This window comes from Callionymus lyra, chromosome 15, assembly GCF_982586985.1.
Source record: "Callionymus lyra chromosome 15, fCalLyr1.hap1.1, whole genome shotgun sequence".
In the NCBI taxonomy this organism is placed as follows: Eukaryota; Metazoa; Chordata; class Actinopteri; order Syngnathiformes; family Callionymidae; genus Callionymus; species Callionymus lyra.
In genome coordinates this window covers 18,631,107-18,657,400 of record NC_141832.1, presented here as the reverse complement: position 1 = coordinate 18,657,400, position 26,294 = coordinate 18,631,107, and the positions used below count along the sequence as shown (strand labels likewise).

Here is a 26,294-nt window from a genome sequence, read left to right as displayed (position 1 = left end):
CTGTAGTATAACTCCACAAGCTGTGTAGTTTTACTCTGCAATGCTCGGTGATATTATCATGCAAAGGTCAATAGTACTAATCCGCAAAGTTCTGTAGTATTACTCCAAGAAGTTTTGTAGTATTACTCCACGAGATTCTGTAGTATTACTCCTTGAGGCTCAATAGTACTACTCCGCAAGGTTCTGCAGTATTACTCAACGAAGTTTCGTAGTATTACTCCACGAGACTCTGTAGTATTACTCCTTGAGGCTCAATAGTACTACTCCACAAGGTTCTGTAGTATTACTCAACAAAGTTTCGTAGTATTACTACACAAGGCTCTGTAGCATTACTCTTCAAAAGCTAAATAGTACTACTCCACTAGGTAACATAGTATTATTATTACTCCATAGGGGCCAAGTCTGGACCGTGCAGTCATTTTCTATGGCCTACTGAATAGTTGCCTCAAATTTTCCCCATTAAATAAGTTTTTGAATAAAGCAAAGAGCTGATACAGAGACAATCGAAGGCGGAATTAATTAAGATGAATAAAGACTTGATCCCTGTATAAACCTCTTGTTGAATACAGTTTGGGATAACAGACATGAGACAGGGACATGGGTGGGGGGAAGGAGGGTGCTCATAGGGTGTGGTGCCACCCCAATTTACTTTTCAAACTGATGTCAACTGTCGTATTGCAACCTCTCAAAAGTTCCTGTCCCCATGTTGCCATATTTCTAGATGCACCCCTGTGCAAGGACAAGCAAATTGTAGTTGTAGACAACAGTAATAAAGTACATGCTATCATGTTAACAACAGAGTAGCAACTACACTTTATCCCCTCTTTTATTTTCAACGTTTTTTCAACGTTACTACTCTCTACTATACTTCCACGTCAATCTGTACAGTTACATTTCTACTTCTCAGTGTAATGAAGAGATGCAGCCGTGCTACTTTCAAAACCAATTATTCAACATGTCCTGGTACCTCAACCTCACACCATATCGGGTTTTCTTCGACACATCCAAATGTGTACGAGTGCCCGGGTGTTAATCAACGCCTCGATGTCACATCCTGTGAGAGGACACAGCGGATTTCCCGGGACTGCCATGCTGTAGTTTTGTTAATGAAGCGGATTATGTTCAGTAATTCTATGCTGCAACTTGATTTTCTGGAACTCCTGTTGTATTATCAGTTTTATCTTGCCCTTTAAAGTATATACTTTATTGAATATTGTTTTGATTGTTTAAGCGCTTTGTGACCCTGGTCTGGAAAAGCACTATACAAATTAAAATTACTTACTTACTTACTTTTTTGTGACTACTTTGGTTTTTTTAAAGCCACAAACAGGAGTTGGAGATATTCTTTTTTTTTCATTTGAGCAGCAGGGGCTCAGTGAGGAGGCTCTAAAAATAAATCCAATGTTCCTCCAGGTCGGTGAGGGAAGGGGCCCCAGGCGTATTGTTCGGGGGGTTGGAGGATCTTGCCCAGAGAGTGCAGATATAGACCGACAAGCGGTTGCACTTTAATAATAAAAACACTTGGATTGATGATCCTCTCATATGTTCGGAGCGGCCATCCTTTTCTTTACTATACTAACGTGGGTGTAAATGTGGGGCAATGTGCATTAGAGTGTGTCTGTGACGGGGTGAGGGGAGGCTAGGCTTGTTGGAAAAGATGCATCTATGAGGCTTTTATTGATCTACAACAGCCTCGGGGGACCAGCCGGGGACAAGGGTTAAAAGTACCTAAAGGGGAAATCCAGTATCCTAATGTACGCACACTTTCTAAAAAAAAACTCTGATTGTGATTCAGTTGTATTCATAAAGCCGAAGCGGCGAGCGAGGGGTTAAAAGCCCTTCTAGGTGAGGAAGGAGTTAAAGCCAGCTGACTGGGATGTGTGGAGCGTCTTGGCACGGAACAGAAAAGGGGAAATGAAGGGATATTAAATGAGAAATGAGCATGAGCACTAAGAGGCAGGATGTGTCACGTGTTTGGCTTTAGCACCGGTCGTCTACCTCCAACCCCCATGTCTTCGCAGACGGCTTAGCGAAGTGGAGGATGGTTGCACAAAAGTTTCGACAATTCAGAGTAAAGATTAAGTGCTAAAAACCACAACTTTTTTTCACAACAAAACATCCTACCACTATCACTGGTCTTTTGTTTTCCTAAACTCTGTGTGGTGAAGAAAAGATGAATCAATTTGTTATAAAATTGACCTATTTCCAGACAAATTTGGAGATTTTCATTATTTATACAGCAGATGCATTCAAATTTAAGAGAGAAAAAAAAGGGGTTTAACAAAAGTGTAATTTTGGGCGTCAATTTGGAGCTAGCACTGTTAGCTTCTACCTTTTAAGTTAAGCACTCAGTTTACTTTAGATTACAGTTAAAAAGGTTATCCATGAAATGTTGGTCACAAAGATACAGTGATTTTACCAATACATAGTATACATGACAAAATCCGTAAAACCATTACATTTTTGGTGTGAAAACCCACAGCTACTATAACTTGTATTTTGCTACGGGTATCAGTAGTACTCTTAATACTGGTCTCACTAGTATTGTAAATATAAACTGTACCAGTATGAACAGTAATCCATGCAGTCTTTTATTTTCCAGGACATAAACAACATAACGAGTAAACAATAATATTTATTGAGTCATTCAAATATTTAATTTGTTTTTAATTCGTTTTTTGAGAGTGCCATTTATTTTTTTTACAGCAGATTAATTTAAACTAGAACACTTAGTATCTTATGCATCATTGTTGTGTTAATTTAAAGATAGTACTGTTAGCTTGCAGCTAAGCTAGGAGGTATAGCATTCAGTTAAGAATTTGTTTCACTGCACATTATAGTTACAAGTTATAATTGTATATAAGAAATGTTGGTTGCAAAGATTAAGTGCTTTTACAAATACATAGTATACATGACGAAAACGCTAATTCCACAAACTTTTTTTTTCTATCTATTGAAACTTGTGTTACGCTTCCAGTATCTACTGTAAATACTGATCTCACTAGTATTTTAAAACTGAACCAATGGGACCTTTTATTCAATGTGATCCTTTGTTTTCCTAAACACACACAAGTCAAAAATAATATTAAATTTGTATTTAATTTACCTACTTTTTTAATCCATACAATTGTGAAAACGCCATTTTTCTTATACAGTAGATACACTAAAACATTAAGAATAGAGGAATACTTTAAGTGTAATATTTTGGTTGATTATGAGCTAGCACTGTTAGCTTGTAGCTAAGATAGCAAGTATGTAAGAAAGCAAGTATTCAATTGACCTCATTTTCCAAATCATACTATGGTAAGAATACCATTTTTTATACAGTACATTTTTAAAATTGTAACATATCAAATATAAGTATAACTTTGCTATCTTTGGGTATATTAGGAGCTTTAGCATTAGCTTCTAGCTAAGTATAGCATTCAGTTTAGAGTTTCCAGTTGAAGTGCTTTCACCATAGATAGTATAAATGACAAAATCGGTAATAACATTTTTTTAATCACAAACTTTTGCAACTCGTAGTGTGCTCCTGGTGCCAATATTCCTGTAAATACTGATCCGGTAAAACTAAACTCTACCAGTATGTCCTGCAGTCAATGCGATCCTTTGTTTTCTTAAACACACACAATAAGTCAACAATAATATTTAGCGTGGTGATATAATAGTTGAGTCTATATGAACGAAATGAACCTACTTTTCCCACCTCAGACACATTTGGAGAGTCTCATTGTTATATACACACATGATTTTACTTTCTTTTTTTTTTTAAATATACTATAAATAAAGCGTATCAGAATTATTTTTTCACTCAAAATTACAGCTAAACATGCAACATATTTGGAATGTTAGTAGTTATACACTGTGTTTTACCCATATACTTTACATTTGTTCATACTTGTGTTTAAACGCATCTGGACATCACACAATGTTGTCGGTTGTGAGCTGCTCAGAATGTGTGCTGTCACTGTGACTGGAGGGGGGGCGGGGCCACTGGTGGGAGGGTCTTCCCGGGGAGTGTCACCGTTCGGCCAATCAACGCGCACACGCCAGATAGAGGGGGCGTGTCGCCCCGCCCACTCCATACTGTCCCAGCTGCAGCACGCTTTTGTTCCAACTTCACTTCTTCTGTCGCTCAGGAACTCAGGGTCCAAAACACGACAATGCGTGGTTATTAAAAGTCGATGTTGCGGGTTTTTCTTATTTTTAAAGAAGGACTTGAGAAGTTATTTGAGACTTCTTGGATAGTCTTTGGATTTTTTTTTTTTTTTTTCGCTGCTGGAGGATTTCCATTTGGACTGCTGTCATGTGTAGCGACCACCTTCACTCGATTGGTTCTTGAGCGTTTGTTCTTGATGCTCACCCCCCCACCGTGTCGGATATCTATGGAGAAAAAGTCGTGCGTGTTGTCACGCAGCTCCCGGAGTGACCCGCGTCCGAGACAGCCCCGTGAACCCTGACAAAGTCCTCCTCGAAAAACACACTTTTAAACCCCATTTGAATGCCTTTGCCAGGAGTTTGCTGGTTTCTGTGCTGCAGGCAGGGCTTCAGTTTGCTCGGACGCGACTATGGGGAGAAAGAGGAGGAAGAGTCGTTCGAGTTGCGCAACAAGGAGGACCTGGCTGTGAATGGACGGGTAAGAAAAATCCACCTGCGCGGGCAGCATCTCACCTGACATAGACCATAGATTCATAGTTTAATGTCTAACCCTTGTCTCTCAAAAAGTACTTTTCTAAGAGTTGCATTTTTTTTTGGATGTCAGTTCTGTGAAGTAACGTTGCATCATGTGCTGGTGAACATATTTGCTCAACTGTCTTGTGTGAATCATTTTTTTTTCCAAAGCAAACCTGTATCACTGGTGTCTGCACGTTGGTTGAGTTCATTTCATGTGCCTTGACTAGTTTAAGTTACATCCAAGGATATGTAGTGGTAAAAAATTCAACGGATGAAATGAAAAAATCATAATAATACAAAATAAACTAGTTTTTGTCAATATAAATGACTGTTAAAAATTCACAATTAACATTCTTTTTTATTTATTATAACTTTTCAAAAGATTATTAAAAAATGTCAAATACCATGACTTCAACAAAAGGCCACCTAAATAAATATATATACATATACACGTTTTGTATTTAATATTTTGGTTTCTTCTCGCTGCAGTGTTTTTTAGATAGAGATAATGAAAAGAGATAACCATTCATTCATTTCATTAAAGTGCAACTAAAGGGTTGATAAGTTTCTCTTAAATGGATCTTAAACCTGTATTGTACTCAACAGTGTCTGTTTGTACATAACTCTCTTAACATTGAGATATTTACATTTGAGAATGTGCTTAAGCCCCGCCCACTGAAAACACTTTCTGGAGATGAAATAGTGTTTGCCATAACCACACCCACTCTGCTGTGATTGGTCAAAATTGTTCGGTTTTGTCGACGCGCGTCATCAATCCTTAAAGTGTCCACCTCCAGGGGACTCATTGTATGAACAAAGCAGGGCGTGATTACAGCTGGCTGATGGAGGAGTGAAGACCATTATTGCATCATGATGGACTCTCGTAACCTCTCGTTCGCTGAGATTTGAGTCGGGGATGAACATTATAAAGTAATAAGTTCAAAACATGGTCATTACATGGGACTTACTGCATCTTGGAGAGGAAGACTTCAACGTTTGAAACAATATGAATAAGTCAGGAGAGCTGGAGTTAAACATTAGTTACCCTTCAATGTGACCCAATATTTACGCTAACTAGGTCTGGTATTGGATTAGTTTAGGACACTTGCGTGAAACACTCATGGCAGTCATTTAATGTTGCCCCCAGGATGCTTTGTTCAAATCAATCTAGATAATGTCCATGTAGATATTGTGACCTTTTACATAGTTTAAGGTCAGCAAAGGATTAAAGGTTATGAATGTCAACTAGTATACAAATACTTCTTAAAGGATTACAAACTGATGATGCAGGAAAAGGAATATGAAGAGTGTTTTTACAAAGGCTTATAAACGCAAATGTATAGACCCTGCAGGGATAATGGATTAAATGTACAATTTGTTTAGCCCCAGCGATTTACATGTCTTAAGGATTTTGGCCCCTTGTCTGAATCAGTTTGACACCCCTGGTTCAGACAGTTTAAAAAATACATACATCCCAACCCTTATGTGATGGAGTTTAACATCCCTGATCTAACACTTGCAGATACAAGACGTGTAAGTGCTAGCTAGGTACAGAGCCAAAGCTAACTGTTGTTTAAAATATCTTAACTTGCATTCTATTTCTGAGGAAATTACATGGACTTGCTTTTAAGTTTTAGCCCTCTGGTGGGTCTGGAATATATATATATATATTTTTTACTTCAGAAGCTGGTAAGAGATTAGACTTCCTACACAACACATTATGAAGTATTTCAAGTCAGCCTAAAGGGTTGCATGTAAAGATAATCCACTTATTTATGAATAAAAAAAGTAAACTCACAATTCTGAAACAAATTGAATCAATATTAACAGAATTTTCTCTGTGATAAAAGTGAAATTTGATAAATTGGTGCTGATTAAATAGGTTCTAAATCAGGGGTAGGAAGTTTGATTTTATAAGGGGCCACATTATATAACATGATGGTTTCAGGGGCCATCTAAAAAATAGATGCAATTAAAAGAAATGATCTTTTAAAGGGTAAAAACCTTAATAAAAGCACTACTTTTAACATCAACAATGTTATAAACATAAGCAAAACACTTTATTTTATTATTAAATATTTAATTTTAAATACTTTTTGTTGAGTGACTCATTATAAATGTGCAGATTGGCAAAAACAAAAGATGGCAATTACAAATATATGTGACATTATGCAGTTTTATTGAATGTTTTCTGTTGGGGAAAGAAAATCAAAATATTACAAATTAAAGTTGTTTTTTTTGTGCATTAACTGTATTAAAAAAAAAGAAAGGGAAATCACTTCAAGTTCTTTTTAAGATGAGAAAAATAACTCCAGCTGAGGATTACTACAAGCCATTGCTATTATAAGCTTGTGTCTTTGGAACAATGCCTCGAGTGTGTTCTTGCAAACTGAAACAACAGCAAGGATGAATTGTTTACAAACACTTTTGTGTTTGTTTATATTGCAGCAGAAGTATTAAAACAATAATAGCTCAGCAATTTTTGTTGCCTTTTGGACGGAGCTCACTCATGCGGAGTTTCTCGCTCGGGTCAAATGTTATGAGGATGATTCCAGGTTACAGTTTCACTCAGGAATTGCTGCTAAAGTGTAACTTTTGCGTTGCTTCAGAGGGAGACTTTGAGCAATCCCGAACACACACTCACTGATGCAACTCTTAAACTTGTTGAACGGATCCTGTGTATTTGGCCTCCATTCGCCCCGTTTGCAAATAAGACTGCAGCCTTGTCTTCTCTGTAATTTTAGTCATCTGATCAGGCACAGAGAAGTCAGCATTGTCCACCCTCTTGTGAAGGGGCATTGTTGAATTAAGGTACGTTCATTCTCTATGATATCCCCCACTGCCCCTTAATAACATTACTTTTTTTTTTTGGTTGTCTCTTTATCTATAAGATGGACCACTTGTGGTTATTTCTTTTTCTACTTCTGCGACGTTACGTTTCTCAGGAGATGTCGAAGGCAGATTCGTTGCACAGTTATTGCCCCAACAGAAGTCAAACAGTACCAGCAGCCGCCAGATAAGGAAACATCTGTTTCTCAGGGGTATCCGATGAGGTGTCGCCGTCTTTTTCTTGGCAATCTTATGAGTCGCTTAGTAGCATTTGCAGCTAATTTCTCTGCAGCATTGTTTTTTTTTTCCTCAATTAAACTCTGAGAAACGGATGTTAAGTAATGTTCGACTGATGGTAACTACCCCTTACATTAACCTGTCTCTCCTTGAAACTACATAAATTAGTATTTGACTGGGCTTTACAGTACTTGTGTGACAAATCATGATCACGATGGCATTTCCCGATCAGTGGAGTTTGTGGTGAACAATTTTTTTTTTTTGCTAGATCAGTCTGTGAAAATTACTTCATGAATTGTCTTTCAAATTCTCAAATGATCTGTCGGCTGACTAGCCGGGTCTATTCACACCTGGAAATTATGTCAAAATATATCGGAAAAGAGTGTGATATTTGATATTGGTGACTAGAAACACAAACAACAAATACACAAATCAACGTGAATACTTTCAAAAGCAAAAAGGTCCAAATATTTAAAGATCTTGTCTAAAAGTTGCATTTCCACTATTTTCTAAAGAAAATGACTCAAGAATTTCAAATATTGAATCGTATAAATTAACATGATGAACAGTCAGGTAAATACCTGCAGAAAATTTCAATTTTAACTTAAAGTGCAAAATAAATTTTGCCTTTACAAATTCTGCCTTTACTTCACACAAGTTTCATAAGTCACTGGAATTGCAATTTGGGAGAAATATGTGCGAGAAGGCAGTTTATATCTTCGGTTGAACTCGATATAGTAATAGTATAGTAATATTTTGTTATGCATATTTCACGTAAGAATGAAGTGACCTAGCCTCGTCAAATTTCGAAAATCTCTTAAAATCCAGACAATAACGGTCACAGTGAATGACTCATTTTTTATTAGACTGAAAGCATGACCAGTAAAAGAAACAGAACAGCTGTTAAACTATACCCAGACCCATGAAAACTTCGTTTTTTAACCGCCATTTAGTCTTCTCAAATTTGAGCAAATTAAACGGGTTAATGCATCATAAAAACTTATCTAGAGACGATAAGTCGATTTAAGATTTACTGCCACATAAACCGTCTGTACTTCAACTATGCACCGTTGGTCTATAAAACCCTACCTTGTCCGGTTTTACTTTCCAAACGTTGAACTTATGAACTGATCTCTTGATCTCATGTGTCCAAATATTGATGCAAATACCTTAATCTTCTTATAGAGTTGATGTAAATGTCTACAGAGTTAAATATGACGATTGATGAGCTTTGGTTTTTATTGAAGCAGGAAGTCAAATATTGATGAATTTGAATTGAGCTTTTCGGATTGCTTCAAAATGGCAGGAAGTGTCGACACTTAAGAAATCAGTCTTTGTGAGGCGCAGGTGTTTCCCCTTTGAGCGTATTGATTTTTCATTTGAAAGCAATCAATAATAAATAGACTAAATTGTGTTTCCACCGATGGCTGCTTCCACTGCTCAGCTACGGAGTGGGTGAATGAAAAAGAAGTGTGTCAATAGCGAGGAGGCAAGAATTAAGACCATGTCTGACCCACTAAGCGAATTTCATCAGCTGACCTGCCGCTAACCACCAATTGGTTCAGCCGCCGAGAGCGACTCTCTTCAGACTAATGACTGTGTGAATACTGTTAAGTTTCAAAGAGAACTTGGATGTTCAAAATGCTCCGATCGATTTTCTAAGTAGTTTCGTGATTAAGTGAGCGAGTTCTACTTAATCAAGAGCTGAAAAAGCTTCAGTTGAGGACAACAAGTCAGACTTTCTTTGTCTGTGTGTCCCCCCTTGGGCGTTGTGGTCTAAGCCAGTGATTCCCGACCCCTGTTTCGGGACACAGAAGGAGACAAGTTTCTATAATTTATTTTCTATGAATTATTACTGTTTTAAAAAGGTTTCTTTTAAAAAAACATGGTATTTTCTTTGAAGTAACATTAGCCTGTGCCTCTTGACTACTTCAGGTTGCTAGTTTCAGTCAGGTTTACTTAAAGAATAAATCTGTAAACTAGTGGAAAGATGTTCTTATATGAAGGTTGGTCCGTGACCTTAAACTGGTCCACGGTGCGAAAAAGGTTGGGGACCCCTGGTCCAAGCCACAGACTGTAGATAATATGGAAGTAGTATCTGTCACCCGTTATTGTTTCTATCACTGAATCATGATTTGGGTCGCGGCCATCTTAGAAAATTGGGTATCCCCGGTTTATACACACTTGGATCAGGAGGTGGAGTTTGGGTTGACTGAATTATGATATGGAGATGAAGCCCATATAAATGAAGGTATAGTTGCTAATATGAACTCGCTTGTCAGTCAAATCAACCACGTCCTTAGTATAGAAAACTAATAAACTGGAATATAATCAAAAGTGAATTGAAAAAAACCCAAATAATCCCTGGTAGATTGTATGCCGAAAGGTGAAATTATTGTGTGCCATTCTTTTTAACCTAGTCTTTTAAATATGTTTTTTAAAGCCTCAAAAGTCGGGTTGGCTGGGTGTGTAAGTGATTTGAGGGATTTTTGTAGCCAGCCTCTAGTGGTCACTTGATGAACTATAGCCTTTTGCACTTACATTGGCTTTACTTTTTAAAAAAGGATGTTGCCCCTTAGTCTAAACTCAAATACGTTTTTTTATTTTTTGGCTCCTGCAAGAGACGACCACAGCAACCCTTGGCCTCGGTGGAGTCTTCAAAACCATCACCACAATCTCCAACGTTTGTTATCAAAAGAGGAGTTCATCGTCTACAGTACCAAATACAGGACACTGCACCACACCAGACCTCTTGACTGAGACATTTATATAGATGGATGGTACTGAAGCCACATCCAAACCATGTCTCCTTCATATTTACAGTCTCCATTCAACAGCTGCCCAAATAGTTGCACTGAGATGAATGCTTCCCAGTGTTTGGACAGCAAGTCGCTAATTTTAGGAGAGGAAATCCCTCATTTAAATACATGTTTCCCCAGTAACTTCATTCAGTTTTGTATTCATCTCGAAGCAGCGTGTACCACAAAACTACCAAGGCAAAGTGTTTGGATAGAAGTGTGGACCAGAGTAACATCCTGTTAAGTTCTGGCACGTCCAGGCAGCTTCCTAGAACCATCACTACTGCCCTCTGTCTCCAGAGGTGTAATGGTTCACTGGTTTGTATTTGGTTTCCGTTGCGTCTCTGCCTCACCACCTCCAGGCCACACATCTGTTCTTCAGACCGACACTGGCTGAGCCCAAGCATTTCCTCATGGTTACTCAGCCTCCCAGGAGGGTTTGGAAGGCTTGAGGAAAGCGAGAGTGAAAACCAGCCATGGGACGAACACATCACGACATCTTTCCCCTCAATGCTTTGCTGGGCTCTGGGATGATTCATCTCCTGCCCTTCCAAAAGAAGAGCCTCTGCCAGGGCTCTCTGCGTCGCACGCTATCCATGTTCCCTATCCCGCAACCCATTAGCTTCTCTGGAAAGTTGTTTTTCTGCAAGTCACGTGATTTACTAGCGTATTAGACCAAATAAAACTCCAGCCAATGTGGCAATTTACTCAAATTTTGTGATGGGTATATATTGAGGTAGCAACAGTTTATTATATAATTATTGTTTTAGTGTGATTCATTCTGTTTTTCTTTATTTCAACACAATCCTACGGCCTTTCTTGTATTTGCAATAACTACCAAGTTGAATAGTTACCAAACACTTTTGATTCAAAACATATTTTTTCGGCGTCTGTCATATAAATAAATCTTAAATTGCATTCAGGCTTTTAAATTTGCACTTTGTGTTTTCTTAATATTTTGGAGTTAAAGAGGAAAGCAGAGGGCTGTTTCTGCAGGGGGGGGGGGCTATACTTAGGCTAGCCTGGCCAGTAGTGCAGCATGGTCTGGGAACTGCGAGAGGCCCTGAGCTGACATGGATTGGGTTTCAGGTAGACCAATAGTCCCTAGCAGAGAACCAGCCAGCCCCAGATCCACACTCAGGGCTCTGGTTTTGGAGAGAAAAGCAAAGCCGTTGGACATACAGTGTTGCCCTGCACACCGAGGGATGAGTCCAAATTATACACAAGTGAGCTCTTAATTCTGGGTTTTGTTTGAGGTCACGATGGGAACCTGGCCGCAGAGACTGAGGAAGGGGAACATCCTCTCGGATCCCTGGCTAACGGAGGGGGGAAGTCCTGGAATGAAGTGTTCATTGTTAAATCCATGAAATCTAATTTTTTATGTGTCTGGCTGCAAGTGGGAGCCTTGTTTGTCATCAGGGGAAACTTACCTCAGATTCCATGAAACGTCCAGAGGGGGATGTTTATGTCAATCACTCATTATTCATAGTTTCAACTAGTTAGTTTTGCACCATTATTAACCAATAAAATTATGTGTATAACTCAACAATTTAAGCATCGAAATGTTTTTAACTAGTCAAGACAAATTGATTAAGTTATTTGAGAATAATAATTGACCTTATTAGAAGCTGGATACGTGCAGCTCTCCTACAAAAGAGGCCTCTGTGTTCTAGCGCTACATTAATGAACGTGTCTTGCATGCAATATTTCTCAACACAGGATCTCCTCTTGCAACTGAAAGCCAAGCAGTATGAGAACAGAGGAGCTCTTTTAATCCCCGTGCCAGAAACGGCCACATGGCCTTTTAAAAAAAAAAATTTAACCACAGAAGACAAACCGTTAAAGGGAAAGCGGCTACCTGTAGGCGACTTCTAAGGACAGACCGGTGTTTGTTTTTGCTCCGTCATTTATTTCCTCTTTTTCTTGTGTTGACAGAGTCCAGCTGAGGTGACTATGTCTCAACCAACCCGCACAGCCAACGGAACTAATGGGTAAGAAGTTATGGAAGCACTTTAGTACGTTCTTGATGACTTGTACACTTAAATTTCAGGCCTTCTTAATATTTATTCTTAATGATAAGGTCGTCATGGGCGAATAAATTGTCTACCTTTCTCGCTTTCTTGACCTTTAACCTTTACAAAAAGTTTGTTTTGTATTTAAGACTACTAAGACTCGGCTCAGCTCAACACTATTCTGTTACGTCGCGGGTCCACCTGCCCTTCTACCTACTCGGGTGGGCTGGGGTGTCATAATATAGCGCGCCAAACTTGGATGCAAAGGTGTACTTTCCTGACACCAACAGGTCTGGACCTAGTCTGCCAAGAACGGAAAGACTTTTTTTCTGACGGACAAACTGTACTCGCAGATTTTTTTTTTTTTTAAATAATGGCTGGTTTGTTTCTTCCATTAGAAGTTTCGCTGATTATTCTTTAGTGACTTCTCTGACAAATCGGTGGCCAGCAGTCGGTCCACGTCAACTTTTTAAAGTGCCAGCTCAGCTAGCTTGGAACCAGAGCAGAGCAGGTACTAAAAATAATATCTGCTTTGCCGTACCTTGCTGGTGGAAAGGCGACACAAACCGGTTGGTGTCGAGTAGAGGAGGGGCTTATAGACGAGCTGGTGGAAAGGGGCCCATTAGTCCCTAGCATGTCCTGGGTCAACCCTTGGACCTTCCCAGGAAGGTGTATGTAAATGGGCTACCTTAACATTTTGGGTCACTACCCAAAGCTAATGGTTGTCAGAACCATAGTCTAGGATTCCGACAAGCAGATTTGAACAATGGCTGCTTCATATTTTGTTGCGAATCTTTCCATCCCAACATGGTTTTCCACCTGGATGTGCTGAGAAATGTAGTACTATTTAGTACTTTAGAGGTAGGGGACAACCAAATAACGGTGGAAATGAATCCGAAGGACACTGGTTGTATTAAACAATTTCCCGAAGGAGACCTCCAAAGTTGTTACCTTACCTTACCTTACCTTATAGCTGTCGTAACAGGTTTGGTACAACGTCGCCTTCCACAGATACAGGGAACCTCACATTTTTTTTTAAAATTAATTAAACAGTGGCTGAACCTTTAAAAAAAAGTGTAATCTTGTGTCGTTAACGAAAAAAACTGGTAGCGCCACACTATAAACAATTACTCTTACAATTACCATTTTGGTTTTCATGCTTTAAAAATAGTCTTTTGCCACAAACTTTATCTGGATTTACTCGTAACCAGACTTTTCTATTTGCAAGGCATCGTTATTTGGCTGTTGACTGAATCCCCCACTGCTTCTCACGAACTTCTCGATTCAAATGGTTGCGGTTGACAAGAGCGGGCCAGTGACAATAAAAAAAAAAAAAGAAGTGATTCATGGTTGGCTGTCCTGTGATCTCAGACACTGATGTGGCCAGACTCTGCTGTCTATCGCTGCCATCAGCCCCCCACCCCCGTCCTCCTTCAACACACACTCACTCACATCCACAGACGCACAAACCCCCTTATCCACAATCACTACTGTACATCTGCAGACTGGCAGGCGATGAGTCACAAAGCTTGTGTGGCTATCGAGCACATCAAATGACCAGACCGTAGTCTACGACAATATCGCCCAAGAATGTAGATTTGTGTGCAATCGCATCAGGTTTTCGGAGGTTTTTTTTTTTTCTTCTGATGAAAAGAAGCGAGAAGGAGAGCTGGTTAGGTGGAAGGAGTGAGTCAATCCTCTCAGCGCAGCACACCCTTCGGAGAGGTGTGGCTCTTTGTTTAAGCAACTGTGTCCGTGTCTCCCAAAGTGGAAGTGGCCCGAGGAGGTATGGCATCATTTACTGCTGGTTTTTTAGGGAGTGTGTTAAGTGCCTGGCTGTAATCACCACACTGAGTGCAGAGATTAGAGAGCAGGGTGCGTGGTCATTACCTGACTGATAACAGGTCACGCCTCGGCGTTGGGCTCTATTGGGAAAGAAACAAGCGAAGGTCACGGCACCACTGTAAATACCTACAAGTCTTATTTGCCACACGGGACTTTCCCTCCCGTTTACTGTAAAGGTGATTAAAAAAAATGGGTGGACATTGAATTCAGACATTGGTGTTGATGTTGAAGTGAGGTAGCCAAGTCAAGAGGTATCATTCTATTTGGGACCCTTTTCTTTTGGGAACTTAAGTCACAAATACCCAATACATATCATCTTCTCTGATCATAAAATACACATTTTGATATACCTGATGTTGCCAGGGCAAGTAGGGTTACATAGGAAATTAATAGAAAGTACAAACGTATAAATGGCAAATGAAAGCTAAATAATCCAGTAAATATAGACAATTGATGGCCCTTAAAATTGCAAAAATCATCCTTACTTGGAATGAATTAAATATGTTTTAATTGTTAGCAAAATTCAGGCATTTTTTAAAAATTCATAGGGGTCTTTCTCCCTGTTACAGTGTTGATACATATCATTTGATAACAGCAATAGAAAGTGTCTTTTGCTGTCTTAGATTGAATATAATACTAATACAGAGGCAGTAGTCATACAAAAAAACGGTCAACATTGACCAGTTGCAGTTGCAGTCAATTACCATAATTATTCTGTCCATAATTCTGTAAAAACTTCTTGTCTTACTCTTACAGTTTGGTTGTTTTTTAAAAAGTAGCTTTCTGGACACCCTTCACTTTCTTTGTATGAATTCTTTTTTTTTCACTTAAGCGAACCTGATACTTGCATAACTTGACCCGCACCATAGAGATATCACAACATTACACATATTTCAGTAAAAACACCACCACAGGAATGTCAGCAAAAGCCTTCGACAGGAGCCACCAAAATAAAAGTTGAACAACTCCGACCAATTCTTTAACCGCAAGTCGGATTTTGATTCCAAATGAAACTTGTATGTATGGACTAAAGTAGTATAGATTATTATAATAGTAGTTGCATTGCAATAAGTAAAATGTGTCTTTTTTTTCAATTTATTCAAAGAATTTAGTTGAGTTATTATACAGATACAAAATATCTCTGGTCTCAAGTGGTTAAAATCTTTTTGAACGATACATCGTTGATTAAAAAAAGCGAATACATTTAGATTTTTTAAACAACATTCCAGCAGTGCAGGAGTTGGAATGCGAACCTCATGTGTCGCTTATTGCAAGGCAGGATAATAATAAATTTGACGACTCATTGTTCCGGAGTAAAAAAAATAATTACAGCTTACACAATAATGTGACGTCCAACTTTTGATGTAAATGTGAAATTGTTGCATCACATTCCTATGAAATGATGATATATTGGACTTTTTCAGTGAAGTTTTGAACATTTTTACTCTAATATATACTAAGGCAGGGTGACAATGCTTCAACTGTATTATTAAGTACCAGTCAAACCAGTCATCCCACATTTCTAGACATGTATCACTAGTGGAAAAGGTAAAGTTTATACGTAATTTCAAAAAGAAGTGAGTGAAAATATGTTGATGTATCGTTTATTTATGTTTAAGCGATTACGTTTTTTTCTCTTCTTTACTGCGCTACAAGTCACTTACTCTGATAATTGAAGGTAGGTTTTCCTTCGGGCTCGGCGGGTGACATTCACAGACAAGACAGGTCTTAAAGTTGTCACGTCAAGTGTCCTGCCATAGACGCGTGTTTGCACAATCAACCCTCAGCAGCAGATGGCTTAGTCCCCGGTAGGTGTTGGTGATGGAGGTATCAGTGCGGGGCAGACGGGACAGGATTCCCTCTGTGTGCGTTCAGCACAAAGTGCAAAGCAGCTTGTTGCCTCCTGCTGAGCTCACGCTTGGATCTGTCTGACATCATCAGCGTTTCTCGCCCCCCCCCCCCACTGTCCTGAATCCCAGGTTCTCCTAAAAAGAGTGGCAACTTTTTGGTAGTGCAGCTGAGAAGAACCAGTGTTGAGGAATGTGTTTTGGAGAATAGGAGCGCGTGTATGTACGAACCATGTGGGTATTTGCGTGGAAAAGTAAGCCGTGGGCCCCTGGTAGTTGCATGTCTGTCATCGGCTCAAGCATCATGCTGTCACTCCACATCATCATACCTTATTTTCCACCCCGACTCGGTCTTTCCAAAAATAATAATTGCTTTTGTAACATTTTTTTTTCTCCCCCCCCCTCTCCCCGACTCAAAACATGACTCCCCCTCACCCCCTCTTTTCTTTGCTTAGTCCAGAGTTTCTTGGCTCTAGTCTTAAGTAAACAGCGTATTTTTAGAAGGGAGGTCATATAGGCCCAGTCTTAATCACCACATTCCCATTTTTCCCACCAGCCCAGATTCAGTCAGAGGCCCATGAAGTTCACTCACGTGCCCTGGGGTGGGGGGGTGGAAGGGGGGCAGCCGATTTGAAATGTATGACGGCGAGGATTACTTTCCATCGAGAGAGACGACGATCACAAAAGAGGAAATTGTTCAGTGGAAGTTCAACTCTCTGTTCCTAAAACCACTTTTGAATGTGGAGATGGTGCATTTTTAATGTTTTAAATGATATTTTAAATAGCCATCTTTTCTTTGTATTTACATTACCTCTGTTAGATTTCCATGACATCGGGCAATGGTATGGAACTATATCAATATTATCAAAATATTGGATTGTTGAATTTACTGTTATGTAATTTTTATGTAATTTATATTATTGCGGGTTGGGAAATGTTTAAAATGAATGTTTTTTTTTTCTCCACAAAGAGTATTAGTTATATTGTAATTCCTATAATTAAACAGAACATTTTCTCAACTAAATATTTTTTCTAAATATTGTCCAGTGGCACAACCATACCAACATTTTTAAATTGAATTTAAAGGGCCATGAAAATGATTTTCTTGAACTATTGGAATTACAATATCAATTTGTGTATCAATGTGTAATTTTATGTCATTTGGAATTAAATTATATTTAAAAAAAACTAACGTTTAAATAAAAAACATTTTTACTGTTAAATTCAACCATTCAATATTCTGAAAATTCGTTTAGCACTTTTAGTCACGAGCTGAGCAAATGTTGTAATGTTGAAACTGGAAGTGTCAAATTCCAGTGAATCCCTTTTGCTTTAATCTCAGTTGTATTGTTATTGAAAGTCTCATCGCATCTTAGTGGGTCACGATATAAACGTAAACATTTATCTTTTTTTATTTGAGTAAACCATCCGACAGGCCACATAAAAGGACTCGGTGGGCATGATTTGACACATGTAATTTAAAGCTATACATTTAAAGATGATGTAAGGAAAAACTCCAGATTGTGTTTGTTGTAGGCTGTCAGTTGTGGCGCCTCTCGTTCGATACACGCTATAGTATTATGTGTAATGGGCGCCATGCTAGTGTATATTTTCCAGCAGAGACAAGGACTCACTTTGTATGCTGCTTCATGTCAATGTCAATTCCACGGCGGTCAACTTGTCCCCCAGACCAAGGACACGGCTTCTCCCACTTTAATTAACGTCTGCCTTTTTGACAAGACCCTTTTCCTGAAATCAATAACCCCGCTTTAACCCGTTCCTGTTTTTATTAGATTTTTTTGCTTATTAATTTCATACCTAAAAAAAACAACAACCTCTGTTACTCTAGAAAGGTTCATGTTTGACAGCTGATGTGTGAAATTGACAGATGAAAGGACATCACTCTGGATGATTATTGATCCGATCGATACAGAAGCTGGTCGCTCCAGCTACTATTACAGTGTCTAAAGTAATTAAAGTGTTTGTTCATGGTTTCTGTGGACAAAAGGGAAGTTGGTGAACTGTACAATAACACGATCAAACCAAAGGAATTAGCAGGTTCTTCTGCAGGGTAATGGACTTCCTTTTTTTTTTTTTCCATTCCGTAATTCGAAATTGCATAACTTCCCTTTTTTTGTGAGAGAGAACACATTATCTCGACAAGATCAAAAGTTATGGAACTGAAATTCATAGCGATGAGGACAACAAATGACTCCTGTTGAAGATAGTAGAAGAAGGTTACAGTCCAAATACAGTTTTTGTCTTCGTGTGTCCTCGGACGTTTTTGCGATCTGTTCAGGGTGTCCTCTGCCTCTGGCCCCGAGTAGCTGGGATTGGTTTTAACCATCAACCCCTCTATAAAGATCCAAATAAATGAAAGAAATATACACTTTTATACAGTAATGTAAATCCTTTTTACGTGACAATTGAATCGGATACACTAAAATAAAATTGAATAACGGTGCTTTTTTGAGAACATAGCTCGATATAGAGATGTCAATCAAAATGAACTGCCATTGGTCCCGCCTTCCACTCTCCAAAAAAAAAAGCAAGGAGCATAGTTTCAGAGAACATTTAGAATTCAGAAAGCTCAACGTTATGAAGAACATCTACCCCTCCTTTTAAAAGTTGGGTGCATTCATTTAGAAGATACATCTAGAACTATGGGCAGTATAAGAGTACGACATGTCCTGCATTGGTGTTTGTAAAACAAGTTTTTGACCAGTTTAAGTTCTTAAAAACTCTGGTAACCTATGCTACATAAGAGCAGTGGTATGGATATATCTATATGAGCCTCAGGGCAGAGAAATACAGCCGACCCACATTCAACATGCATCCATCTATAATGCCAGTACACCCCCCCGACAATACTGTCAATAGTTGTCTCTTTGTCCTCATAGATCCGAACAGAGAGAGGATTTGAAAGGAGACAAATCGCTGGTGTGTTGAAAGGTCTCCTTGTGTGTGTACCTGCAGCTCGTGTGTGTACAAACACATCAAAAGGGGACAACATGCTGAAAAAAACGGCTTCTTCCCAGGAGCCGATTTGGGTAAAAAAAAAAAGAGGGAGCTTCTGTCTGTTGAAGTGAGCGCTCTCTGCTTCTCCTCTCCATATAAGCCCCATGTCAAATTGCTTCCTGTACTCCGCAGGAAGTAGCTCAGTGAAGGCCCCACTGTTATGGCCTCTGCTCAGACTTCTGGGAATGCGGGGGCAGCAGAATGTTGGGAAGAGGAGGGGGTTCGAGCAAAGATGCTGGACAGCTGTGGAGAGTCAAAACACTCGCTTTTAACCAACAACATGAACCCTTTTTTTTGGCTAATAGATCAAAACAGTGTGGTGGAAGCTCGTAAGGATTAACAGCCAGATCATTACACAACAGTTAAAATATAAAATGTCGAATATCATTTTTATTAGGAGGTTAATTTCACTGGAATGGTTTGTCTTCATCTATTTTTCTTTCAACCTGTTAATACATTTTATTTCAGTGTTTAAAAACCTTTATTATTGTTTTCTATCGTCTTCTCTGAACAGCCCACTGAACAAATACAGCAGGGTCAAAGTCGATTCTAAATAACGTCACTACTTTCCCTATCAACACAAGCAAACACTCACTGAATCATGGCTTTATTCTGTGAGTCATCTCCACCAGGAAGTAGACGCGAGAGTCAGATTGAAGCAAATGTTAATGGAATCGTAACATTTGACATCACACGCCAGGGCAGGAGTAATGACAAACTCAAAAGATAATCAACTATTTATTACAGTTTCTGATTGATTTGGAGCTTTGACCTGTGCAGGATTGGATGACAAGAGTTGGAACTTTTTCAGAAAATTTGATAAAACAAATAATAAACATGTGCTTTCCTAGAACTCTGATTTGCATAATTTGGTTGTGTAACTTTTAACAGAACATTTTTGCAAAAAGGCTCATAACAGCTAGAGATATATATCATATGACCTTTGAAACAGTGTCTATGCGTGAATGGTGCTTAAAGAATGAATGCAAAATGTAAAAACTTGAATAATAGGGATTTTCCAAAAAACTTTGAACAATACAAAGTTACTCCGTGTCAATAGAATTAAACTCTGTCTGTGTTGTGTTCTGTTAGTATAATTTTGGGGCTAAATCGAGCATGCATGAGAAGTGAGTTTCGATACGGAGCGAAAGTTTTGTGAATCGCTGCCTTGACTACAGTTTAGAATGCATAACTTCATAGGTAGAAAACGACAAAAGCAGCTATATAATCCAGCTTGTTACTACAGTTTATATCAGAACAGGTACCATAAAGGTACTATCCCTAAAAACGGATAACCATAGAACAGAGACACACAACCATTGAAATACACACACTCTATGGACAATTTCACTAAGTTCATAATTATCCTCTGTATGTTTTTGGACTGTGGGAGGAAACCGGAGTGCCCTGAGTAAACCCACACAACACAGGGACAAGATACAAACTCCACACAGAAAGGTCGCATGTTGACTCCCGACCTGGAAGCGAACAAGCAACCTTCTTGCTTTGAGACAATAACACTAACCATTGCGTCATTGTGTGCCCTTGAGAACTTACTTTGAAATTAATGGATATTTTAGCATCATAATCAGAGAGAACTTTATTGCCAGTGATGTTGGAACTAAACAGGAATTTTGTGAAAACAAAAACGGGAATTTATCGTAAATGCAAAAACTTAAACAATCGAACTTAACTGCATTTTTTTCCTGCCCTCAAGTCTTCTAACAAAGAAGCAAGGGCTGTGGTTTCAGGGAACATTTGGAATTTAAAATGTTACACGTAATGAAGAACATTGAGGATTGGTTGTAATTTGTGGTATTTTTAAACTAAACAGAAATATTACTTTTCAGTAGGATCCAAGTTCTAAAGGCATCTTGCCAAAGACTTGACTTATGACTTGAATAGACCCTACCATCAAGCTTTTTAGTAACGTTATTTTTATTTAAATATTTCTAAGGTTCACACTTCCAATACCTTTTGACCAATCACAATGGCCCGGAAGAAATGATGGATGTTTTAATGGTAGGAGAAAAATCCCTTGTTTTTTTCTGTCCGATATTCCATTTGTTAACATATTAAAAAAAACTTATAAATCCCCTTTAATGAGGTTAATACTTTTTATTCAGTTATTCAAAAGCAAAACAATGGTTAAATATATATTTTTTCAAACACTTGATTGTTAATACCAAGAAGGACTTTGAAGAATGGTCTCGATAAGGTTCCAAAAGTTGCCACAAAAGAAGGTATACCAGTCGTATTTAAGTCTGATGTTTGTCCTGCTTCATTCTTCGAGGGTATTTTTGGTTCAATGGCAAACAATGACAAGCCAGCCTGAATAAAAGGTCAATTCAGTTCAAGTGGCTGTTTATTCTGTTTCGACTGAGCTATAAATAAAGATGCATTAGACCAAAAACTATTCTGTTTTTTTTTTTAAACCGATGCTCTTAGCACTCCATGTTGGTACAAATGGTCATTTGTTTCAAATTAGCTCGTCCATAGCATGCAAACATCTACCCAGTAAACACCATAACACCATGTCTGAGTCTATATCTACTATTAGGAAGCCTGTCTGCATGCAATCCAGTTATGCAGCAGGGGTTAAAAAAACAACTCGCTATAAGAGCCGTCCTCTTATTTCTCTGTTTATTTTAACACGTTTCAATTGGAGACCGTGAGACGTTCCTCTTGGCTGCTGATGCGAGTTCCAGACTGTTACTTATGTCTTCATATGCAGAAAATAAATGTGCCCGTATAATGTTTCATTGCTCTCTTATTCGTATAGCAACACTACTGCGTGTGGGTTTTTCATCCAGGGTCCTCTAGAGTTCCTTTTTGAAACAAAAAAAAAACTTCTTATAGAACATGCCAATTTGCAGACAACGTTGTGGTCAGTGACAGGACAAGTGATTTAGCAGCTGTTTAAGAATTTTCCCAAAAAGGAGAGGATAGAGATTTCCACTTGTAAGAAGTTACACTTAAGAAATGATCAGTATATTTAAGGGAAACAATCATATTCCAGTCCTGTATCCACTGTATCAATCAGGTATTCACTTTTGTTTAGAAAATAAACTCTTATCAACACATTATCATTATAACTTTTGTTATTATAATAGGTTGTTGTTGTTATTATAACCTATTTGACTCGAGAATAACATTTATTTTTCAGCCAAGTATCCTTTTTGGTTGAGAAATTAAACTTCATTAACACATTATCATTATAAATAAAAGATATCAAATATTATTATTATAGGTTATTGTCTTAATTATAACTTTGACCTATTTAACACAAAAATAAACATTTTCAGCCAAGTATTTTTCAGAAAAAAATACCTTCATTAACACATTATTTTTTAATTTTTACATTATTGAGTTACTGTTGTTGTTATAATGGACTGTTATAGTGTCTCCCACAGTACCTGCTTTACAAAGCCATTTATCCGATGTTTAAAAAGCTGCTGTGCAACATGGAGCAATGAGGCAAAACTGCAAGTTTCTTCCGACACAACAGCCACGATTGTTTTGGTAACAATTGGACCATTACCCGTATCCCTGCAGGTTCTTAGAAAAGTTTTTCTTCCATTATTTTGGTCACACAAGGACTCATTGAAGCTTGTATCGTTGATTTATTCTTCGTTTATGTGAGGATAGAGAGTATCTGAAGTGGATCGAGTCGGTGATGTAAGCAGAGATGAAAAAGATAAGGTTATATTTGGACTCATTGATCCCTGACAAAGAACCTTCTGGTGTTGTCAGATCAATAAAGACATATATCAGCTCACGAATGTTTAGGTAACCGGAGGCCAAATATCCCCTGGAGAGAAAGATTCATTTCCTGAGCGCTGATCCCGAGAGGAAGGCGGACAGGAAAGAAGAAGGTTTTTATTTTCTCCTTCAGATAAAAACTATACATACGACTCAGATCGAGGAAGCAGATAAAACAAATCGTTAATTATTCAAACGAAACGAGGAGACAACGTCTCAAAACGGTCAAGACGTGGCAACAGTTTTACAGATGTTTCAGGGTTCAGGGCCCATCCAGACCCGTGACCTCTTGAACTTGTCTTCCCCTTGGCCAAAGTGAGCCCGGGGGGAAGGGAGGGCCGGCGGGGAGTCACTTCGGCGTCGCCGTGTCACGTTTATTTTCAGTCACTCGCTTGGTCTCGCTGGCCAAAGTGATAAAAGAGAGACGAGCTGTCCGCGGCGGCGTGGTATGCAACTGTGTGTGCTTGCGTGCTGCTGGGGAGGGAAAGTTTGAGAATGTCGAGGGCCAGATATTCAAGGAACTTCTAACCAGTAACCCACCCACCCCCCCATTTTTGTGACCTGATCCGAGGAGCTTGTTGTTGGCACGATGTTGCTAAAGGGGTGATGAGGAGGGTCACGATCCAAATGCGTGTCCTCTGCGGCCAATTAGCTGTGAGAAGGGAGACGTATAGGAGTCCAGCAGCCGTGGGATATTTACATTCTCCATCTCCTCCTCGTCGCAGGCACACCGTCCCAGACGCCTCCGAGGAGATGAAGAGCCTGATCATCGAGAAGGAGAAGATGAGCCTGGAGGAAGAGTCCGAGACGGTGGTCAAAGGTGAGTCGGCAAGCAGCCACTTGCATGACGTCCTTTTCGCTAACGCTAGATAATGACCTTTTAAAAGCTGATAAGGAATCATTTTAATTAACTAGTAGATGATTAATTATCCCAACTATTTACATTTATCTGACTTTGATGTCTTTAGGATTATTTTGAGTGTGTATTGGCGAGAACGATACGTATCACGATACAGGGTCAACAATGCGATATATTGTGATACTGTAGCAACATAGATGTATTTGTAGTTTAGTCTCAGTACTTGACTCTGGTGTTGCAGAATTCACAGACCACAGGACTCTGGATTCATTTGTTTTCAAACCAAAATATGTCCAAAAATCAGCTTTAAACGCTGCTAGAGTCGACTGTATCCTCTTGTCCTCAGTCATCGCGGGGATTTCATTGTTAAGCTATTATTAATTTATTAACATATTTAACAAAAAATATTTTTTTTAGGTAAAGTATGCTCTTTTCGTTGGAAAAATTCCTTATATCAAAACCATTTATATTGACATGATTATAGTTATTTTTGAGTTATTGTCTGTTAATATTTATTAAACAATTCAACAAAATATTTGAAAATATCTCAAAACATCAGCTTTAAACACTGCTAGAGTAACCTGTATCCTCTTGTCCTCAGTCATCGCGGGGATTTCATTGATTACCTATTGTTTATTTATTAACATATTTAACCAGAATTTTCTTTTTTTTTAGGTAAAGTATCCACTTTTGGTGGTAAAATACCTTATATCAAAACCATTTATATTTACATTATTAAAGTAATTTTTTAGTTATTGTCTTTGTTTTTTTATTTTAAAAATTTAACAACGTAATTTGTAACTATCTGAAAACATCAGCTCTAAAAGCTGCTAGAGTCGGCTGTATCCTCTCGTCCTCAGTCACCGCCGGGATTTCGCCGGATTTCATTGTTCCTTAAGCCGTGGCGGTTTAATTGCAACACAAAAATGAACAAGCCATTTGAATATTTGGATATTTTAGTCAGACAAAAATAAATAAATATCAAAACCATTTATGTTGACATCATTATAGTTATTTTTGAGTTAATGACTTTGTTATTATTCTTAAACAATAAGTATTTGTAAATATCTCAAAACATAAGCATTAAAATCTGCTAGAGTCGGCTGTATCCTCTGGTCCTCAGTCATCGCCGGGATTTCGCCGGATTTTATTGTTCCTTAAGCCGCCGCGGTTTAATTGCAACACAAAAATGAACAAGCCATTTGAATACTTTGATTATAATTCGAATTAAAAGCATTAAATCATTTAATTTACACAAAATGTATTTAAATAGAAACCATCAAACAACTATGATGAAAGTATCCATGCCGTTGTATATGGATACAGTATATCCTCTGCTGTATAAATATTTTCATTTTAATTAGAAAAGAATAAAAAATAGTAGGTAAAAAAAGGTTTTGGACGTTCTTCGGATCCTCCGCTGTGTAAATATTTTAATTTTAATTGGAAAAGTTTTCTTGAAATAGTTAGGAAACGTCAGAAAGGTTAAGATGAAAGCCACCTTTTAAATTGTTTAACAAGCGTTGTATATGTATACAGTATAGTGAATAAAATCTCGATATTTTCTCACACCCCTATAAATTCTTGCAAGCAATGTCCTGCTCCTGCGTTTTAATAAAAATGGCGTGTCTTGAAGAGTTTCTCGTTCATATCTTTATCTAATTAAAAAAGTTGGTTTTCTATGTCAAACAGGTGAGTCATGCCAGAACCCTGACTTGAGTTTTCTCAATATTCTAGCTTTTTTGCCAACGAAGCAAACGGCTTGAGCTTATTTAAAACCAGTAATGTGCTCCAATAATAAATAATACATTTGATTAAGCTTTTTTTAAAGTACTGTTGGGTTTCAGTTCTCTAAAATTCTCTAAAACTTCCTGCCCGAGTCGCCCGGTGCCGTCTGTCTCACATGTTTCATCACCCTAATTGTCCTGTAATAAGCACCGTTGAGGAGTCGGTGCTGTGCTGTCGCCCTGCAGCCAAACTCTGACCACATGTGGCCCACAGCTGCTCCCGCTCACTCCTCTCTGTGTGTGTTCACGTCGTCGTGGATAGCTACTGGCATCGCAGGCGCTTGTCATGCACGTCTGCCTGCTTTTGAGGAATGATCTCATAATATATTTTCGGATGACATTTTCTTTTTTTTTTTTTTTCATTTCTCTGGCCCCGGCTCGTTAACAAGGGCGGCCGGAATGCCTAATTCTGACGGCAGTTACCATGCGAGTTCGCAGAGTGTCACTCACACACTCCTATTCTTAGTAGTGAAGCAACTTTCTCAGAATTAGAAGGTATTCGTTGTCACTCATAAGTTTTTTTCTGCTCGGAGCCTTTTGGGAAAACGTCGTTGGTTTAGCAGAAAGTACACGATGTGACTTTATCTTGCGCTTAAGATTAAGAAAAGGTTTGATAAAACATAACT

At 38.5% G+C, this 26,294-nt stretch overlaps 1 protein-coding gene across 1 annotated transcript in view; it reads left to right on the top strand.

The window, feature by feature from the left end:
* The first annotated feature begins 4,045 nt into the window (after positions 1-4,045).
* The window catches only part of plekhh3 (pleckstrin homology, MyTH4 and FERM domain containing H3), a 50,625-nt gene continuing 28,376 nt past the window's right edge, over positions 4,046-26,294 (top strand). Inside the window, exons 1-3 of the mRNA XM_087808593.1 lie at positions 4,046-4,636; positions 12,474-12,529; positions 23,748-23,842. Of these exons, the coding sequence (XP_087664719.1) occupies positions 4,502-4,636; positions 12,474-12,529; positions 23,748-23,842 (286 nt within the window). The 5' untranslated portion in view covers positions 4,046-4,501. The remainder of the gene's footprint in view (positions 4,637-12,473; positions 12,530-23,747; positions 23,843-26,294) is intronic.